The sequence below is a fragment of the Gadus morhua genome, chromosome 5, assembly GCF_902167405.1.
Source record: "Gadus morhua chromosome 5, gadMor3.0, whole genome shotgun sequence".
Lineage (NCBI taxonomy): Eukaryota > Metazoa > Chordata > Actinopteri > Gadiformes > Gadidae > Gadus > Gadus morhua.
The window spans coordinates 8503139-8510268 of NC_044052.1; the positions used below are offsets into that span (position 1 = coordinate 8503139).

Genomic DNA, 7130 nt, shown 5'->3' on the forward strand with positions numbered 1-7130 from the left:
AAGGTGCGTATTTGAGGATGTCCTTAGTGCCGTTTACGCCCCGTGTTTGCGCCTGACCCAGTGGGGGCAGCGCAATAACTTTTGGACGCCCTCCCACCACGTCCCCTGTCCCAACGACCACTCTTAGTTTTTTTTATTTAGACGGGTTGTGTGCCTTCCCAGTCCGGCGGCTTTCAGATTCATTTCCAGGTAAACACAGCGTGGCCGGCCACAAACCTGCAGCCAACAGGCGTTGTCACAGCTGTGGCAGATAATGGCAAGTCCAAACTCCATCCAGGCTATGGAATGTTTACTGTCACCACAGGCAGGACTGCGGCAAACACCCCCCCCCACCCCCCACCCACCATCACCCCTTTTTCTTTTGGCAAAAGCAGACGCTCATGTTATTAATTTTATTTGGACAAATTGCGCGCTTAACCTCTTGCCCTGATGTGTAGCTTTGTAAGACTTGGGATAGAGTGACAGAGAGATTGATACGGAAGAAGGAAACTAAAGCAACTGAACTAAAACCTAAAGCTTACTTTGAAAGTGAAGCTTAAAGTAACACATTCCTGCCAACAACTCCTAAGTGTTTGAAGGAATGTACCAAGGGATCCGCCTTTCTCTCCCGGACTGGAGACCCACCCCACGCCACAACCCTTCCTCCCCGAAACGATCCCAGGCCGGAGACCCAGAGGGCTCTGATGGCACAGAGAGCGTCCTGGTACGCTGGGTCTAGCGAGGAACTTTAGGAGCACAGCCTTTGCACAGGTGTGAGCATTTCCACTCATTGTCCTCCTGTTAAGTGATTGGCCCATTAAGATTTCATCGCTCAGTATTTGCCCATGTCATAACCAGTAAAGGAACGTGAGGAACATTACACGGTCCATCATGGACACTAATTGATCAACCACGTGTTACATCTAGCACCTCCAGAGCGTTGGGGGATCAGGGTCGCATGGCCTGGGGCCCGCGGTGATGTGGTTTCCCTTTAATAGTCCGTCAGGATTTAACCATTTTGACAACATTGAACCGTTTTGATAGATATAACTGTTCCCTGAAATGGCTTGTCTTTATCCTCATTAGAATGTGCCCCGCAAGTCCTGATATCTAATCTGACATATCATATAGGTCATGAATGAAACCTTTCTCTTGTAAGAACGAGCAGAGAAGGTTGAATTAAGGTTAATAATTCAAAGAAAAGTTAGTCTATCAATTATTCTGGATTAAGCAGGGATCTTATCAATAGTACATTATCGAAAGTTTAAACCTTACAAACAGCTAAATAAAAGAAAAAAAGAATTATGGTATAGTTCAACCAAAACCAATGTTATGCTTTGCATTAAAAAAAACGTGAAACCTTTTTAACGTGAGATTCTTGAGAAGAAGGGCAGATATATTTCTATGTTCTATTCTTAAGACTAAAACCTCTGGAATTTCCCCCAAAAATATGTGATTTTCTACTAAAATTATTTATTTAAGTAGAAGATATGTAATTTTCTACTAAAATTATTTATTTTAGGAAAGACAATATATTTCTTATCAAATGCCACTCAATTTTGGTCGTGTATGCCAATATCAATATATATTTAGAAAGACAACATACCTATTTTTTTAGGGCAAAATGTAACTAGAATGAATGGCTCGGCTGGTCTTTGGTCTGTCAGCGTCTTTTGTAATGTTTTGCACGGTTTCCTTGAGCCGACGGTTACCTATGACTATTTTGAGCTGACCGCTCTTCTCTCTTGAATTAACTCCATCTATGAACAGGATAAACGGGAAGGTAGCAGACTATGTAGCCAATGTCGTTGCGGGTAGTGCAGCGGGTCATCAGCACGTTTTGGTTTTTGGCCCAAATTCCAAATTGTGACCTTCACCAGCGAAGGCCGCTGTTTATGGTTGATAATTAACCAAACCATGAGTCCCACATATTTTAGTCTGACAACACAATCTCTTATCGGGCCACGGCTATTTGGGCCTATAAGACAGACACTTTGTTCTTGACAAACGCAGGCCACTAGGGATTAATTTAATACAATTACACACGGGTATGCATCGACTCCGTCTCCTTATTATTTTCGTTATCCATTGGCATCTGCTGCCCTCATTTCGTGGCAACAGACCCACATCTCCTCTCATGACTTTCCGAGCCAAGGGTCCGTCCACATAGGACTTATCACCAAACATGCTTTTGGTTCAACGTTAATCTGAAACAGTCGAACGTTAAGAGAAGTCGCCTATATGTTCGCTGGCCAGTTAACAATCTCGTCAAGGCGATCCGCGATCCCCAAACACACACAGAGGTTCCTGATCTCATTTCCAAGTGAAGCAGACTGTGTTAGTCCCTCGTCAACACCACGGGTTTACTCGCCCTTACTAATGGGGCTCTACACTGATAGTTATGCTCTTGCGTAAATATGCAGTCAAATAGATGTACAACTACTGGCACGTGGCTGGCGCTGTTTTTGCAGCTTGCACCTTGATGTTTGCGTCATACAAACAGACAGGCAGACCTGCAGGGCCTATGTCAATGGATGATCAACTCAATATCATCGCTCTCCTGACGGAGGCTATTTTTGGGGGATATAAATAAGGTGAAGGAAACAATACATTAGGCATGCATCTCAACACCATTCCCTAGGAGAGTAAAATGTAAAGGTAAAGAAATAATAATTTCTCTATTATGTAGAGAGATCACACGGTGGCCGAGAGAGGGCGCTATAAAGCTTTGTTTGAATTATTCATTGGATTTAAAACGTATAGGCCTATAATAGGCCTAAAATCACTAACTAAATTGTGAAATATGGGCCAAAGGTTAAATCAAATTACGTATTGGGCCTTGATTTGATTGGAACTGTTAAGACGACTGGCTGCATATGCGTCCACTTAATGTAAAGATGAATTGATATCTTATCTTCATCGTTTCAATTGAATATTCTCATCTCTTAAATCTTAAATGTCTAAGGACAAAGGATGTGAAGCTACCAATGTTAGGCCTTTGGATTTGGGCACTACTTTTTTTATGACTAAATTATACTCGACAAATGAGGATTAATAATATGGCAGTTAATGACTGGTCCGTTGACACTGAACCACGAGTGCAGGTCTATATGCTCTCCAACAAAACTAGTATTAGAAAAACTGTCAAAATGTATAGTAGGTTGTAATATGATTTAGGCCTTGCAACCATTGAGCAAACACCTGAGACCCAGCATGTTGAAACTCAACGTTAAGAAATTAAAATAATCAAATAAAATAACTAAAGCATATATTTGTCTATTATATGTGTTGGATAGGCCTAGGGCAAATATTATTGTTTATTCACGCATGGGAAATCTTAAAATGGTCTTATGATCAATTAAAACCATGTAGGTCTATTTTTGGCATATCCTTTGTTTAATTTGTAACAATTACTTGATAGGAAAAGCTGCTCAGTTATAAAAAAAAAGGCCATCGAAGTGGAACAGCCGAAAAAAAGAAAAGCGCACCAAGAAAAGCACATGCAAATATTCTTTGGTTCTTCTCCCTTCCAGCTCAATGGTACAATAAGATTAGTTTATAATCAACCTTTTCATATGAAACTGTCTCTTTTGAGTCGCTGCAGGTGTACAATCGGGGGGGTCAAGCCTGAGGAGTCTCACGCCTAGGTGTGAGGAGAATATTCAAATGGGGCCAGGCGAAGAAGTGGGGATTGGAGGCTTGCCTGGCGCACGGCGCTATATCACAGCGCAGACCGCCGGCGCTACACGTCACTTCAACTCCAGTCACCGACAGACGCATCTCGGCGCCCGTTGGTATACGGGGCTCCAAGACACACACATACACACAGAGACACACACTCACACACATGCGGCGGTCCTTGACTGAGGAAAGCATCGACGACCCTCTGCACACTCTGTGGTACCCCATCACATTCTTTTAGAGACTTGTTTCGCCCTTTTTCTTCTGCGAGGAGACGGGTTTTTGCAGTACTATTCGGGGCTTTCCATGATGCTCGGAGCAGTTAAAATGGAAGGACACGAACATACAGACTGGAGCACCTACTACGGAGAGCCCGAGGTTGGTACCTTTAAATATCTTTTTTCCCCGTGTAAAGCCGATCCCATTTTATACAACTCAATATTAGCCCTGAGATAATATTAACTTTGTGATCAAATATTGACTGGCGGCGCCTCCAAATCCTCCCCCATCTCCACGCTGCGCCTCGCTGTCCCAACACAGTTGCTTGACATGTAGGGGGAAAACTTTCACTCGGGAGTATAATTTACTAAATCTATATGTATCTTTGTAAAAAAACAAAAACTTTTCTCCTGTTTACACTGAATCAACATTTGAACTATTTGGCCCTTCGTTGGATGGATTGATTCACATATTTGGGACCTGGAGGCGATTGAACGTGTGGGCACAGGCGCTGCTCTAACCGTGGATATGTTTTCATTCATATTGTGTATTTGCTGTGTGCATTGTGCAACCTGGCGTGTCCTATGCCATAATCAAATCGGTCTTATTAAGCGATATTCTTCGGTCAAACCGCCCACGAACATCCAAGGTTTTATACGCAGATGAACCACAAATAGATTACAATATTAATAGGCTTTTAGCCTACCTATTACGCATCGATTCCAAACATGAAAATACCTGCCATAACATAGGCCTATTCATTACTATTGTAATTATGATCCATCAATTGCTTTCGTTGAATAATGTTCAACCAAACTAACGACATCTCTCTCTCCATCCACAGTGTTACACCTCGGTTGGCAACATGAACGGAGGCCTCGGGATGAACTCCATGAACACCTACATGAGCATGTCCGGCATGGGCCCCACCGGCAACATGGGGGCCAACTCCATGAACATGTCCTACGTCAACACGGGCATGAGCCCCTCCATGACCGGCATGTCACCGGGCCCCGGGGCCATGAACGGCATGGGTGCCAGCATGACGGCCATGAGCGCCGCGCTGAGCCCCAGCATGAGCCCTATGACGGCGCAGCCCGCGTCAATGAACGCCCTGACTTCCTACAACAACATGAACGCCATGAGCCCCATGTACGGACAGTCGAACATCAACAGGTCAAGAGACCCAAAAACCTACCGGAGGAGCTACACGCACGCTAAGCCCCCTTATTCGTACATTTCCCTAATCACAATGGCCATCCAGCAGTCTCCCAGCAAGATGCTGACGCTGGCCGAGATCTACCAGTGGATAATGGACCTCTTTCCATTTTACCGACAGAACCAGCAGCGCTGGCAGAACTCGATTCGCCATTCTTTGTCGTTTAATGATTGTTTCCTCAAAGTGCCCAGATCCCCGGATAAGCCCGGCAAGGGCTCGTTTTGGACCCTCCATCCCGACTCCGGGAACATGTTCGAGAACGGCTGCTATCTGAGAAGGCAGAAGCGCTTCAAGTGCGACAAGAAGATGCCCAAGGAGTCCGGGCGCAAGGCTTCAGAAGGCGGCTCTAACAGCAGCTCGGAGAGCTGCAACGGAAACGAGTCTCCGCACTCCAACTCGTCCTCTAACGAACACAAGCGATCCATGTCGGACATGAAGAGCCAAGCCCTGAGCCCGGAGCACGCAGCCTCCCCGGTGTCCCAGGCGCAGCATCTCATGGCCCAGCATCACTCCGTGTTGGCACACGACGGGCACCTTAAGCCCGAACACCATTACTCATTCAACCACCCCTTCTCCATCAACAACCTCATGTCCTCCGAGCAGCAGCATCACAAAATGGACTTAAAGACTTACGAGCAGGTGATGCACTACTCTGGCTACGGTTCCCCCATGACAGGAGCGCTTTCCATGGGCTCCATGGCGGGAAAAGCCGGCCTGGATCCATCGTCCATACCCGACTCTACTTATTATCAAGGCGTCTACTCCAGGCCGATCATGAACTCCTCATAAACTATTGGCCCCTACAACTTCAATGGACTATTTGCCAGCGTTTGTAAATTTGTAAAAAAATATATAGTTTGTGTATTATATGTATTTGAAATATTTTTGACGTTTCTCACTGATTTAGCAGTCGAGTTTGTTAGTAGCCTAATTATTTTAAGAAAGGATGTTAAAAATGTGACAATATCTGTTCAAGAGTCAGTTTCAGGAATGGACCCAAAGACAACAACGAGCTGTATAATAGCCCACATCTGCATACTTTGATTTCGAAATGAATTTTAATGCCTTGCAGAATTTCTTCAATCACTTGTGTAATTCCTATTTATGGCTTGTATATGTGTATTCTTGTAGTGACAAGAACAGAAAATATATATTAAAGTGTTATTGTTTTGTTCTCCTGAATACGACATGCCTCTATTATTATTATACTATTATTAGCAGTATTATTTGTAGTATTATTATTAGTTATGAGTATTATTGTTGTTATTATTAGTATATGAACTGATCTGACAGTTTTAAAAAGAATGACATCCACGGATAAATGGGAGGTTTATCATTAAAAAAATATCAATAGGCCTACATATAATGGGCTAATTTGTCTTAAAAAGAATTCTGACACAAAGATTTGACAAAAATGACAAAATAACCAGGTGTTCTGACTGTTAGTTTAAGAATTAAAACAGGCCTACATACGGCTCTATGATCTGACCAGGCTAACTGTTTGATTATTATTACTTTGGTGCAATTTATAATGCGCCCTTTGAGGAAAATAATCTTGAAGTCCTATCGCCGGCGTGTCAAAACATAATTTAAAATGTTCACATTTAGAAGAGACAACTTTGTTTCTGCACCACTTTAGATGTAATGTAAGATGTAAGTAAACGCTCATCCGTGCCCGAAATGTCTGCACTGTCACACGAGAACCACTTCAAAACTGATCACCTGAGAAAGAAAAACGACCCCTATGTTGACATCTCAGGTCAGTCACTGAGATGACAACAACACATAATACTAAAGTAGGCTCGACGACCGTAATAAACATTTCACTCAAACGACCCAAATTAAATCTGCCTGTCTGTCTGTAAGTGGGCCCGGTCAGTTACGCATTCTGGAAAACTGATCCAGAGTCTGTCTACCAGTGCTCTCTTGACACACACGCACGCACGCACGCACGCACGCACACACACACACACACACACACACACACACACACACACACACACACACACACACACACACATAGAGACAGACA

General features: G+C 43.7%; 1 protein-coding gene across 1 annotated transcript; it reads left to right on the forward strand.

The window, feature by feature from the left end:
• Positions 1–3702: 3702 nt before the first annotated feature.
• On the forward strand, positions 3703–6280 carry foxa2 (forkhead box A2). The gene is made up of 2 exons (XM_030357275.1): positions 3703–4038; positions 4724–6280. Exons 1-2 carry the CDS (start codon positions 3967–3969, stop codon positions 5885–5887), a joined length of 1236 nt encoding a protein of 411 aa, XP_030213135.1. The 5' UTR covers positions 3703–3966; the 3' UTR covers positions 5888–6280.
• The last annotated feature ends 850 nt before the right edge of the window (positions 6281–7130 follow it).

Coding starts and splice junctions, on each gene's coding strand:
- foxa2 (XM_030357275.1), top strand. CDS start 3,967: ATGATGCTCGGAGCAGTTAAAATGGAAGGACACGAACATACAGACTGG. Junction 4,039..4,723: donor CCTACTACGGAGAGCCCGAG/GTTGGTACCTTT, acceptor CTCCATCCACAG/TGTTACACCTCGGTTGGCAA.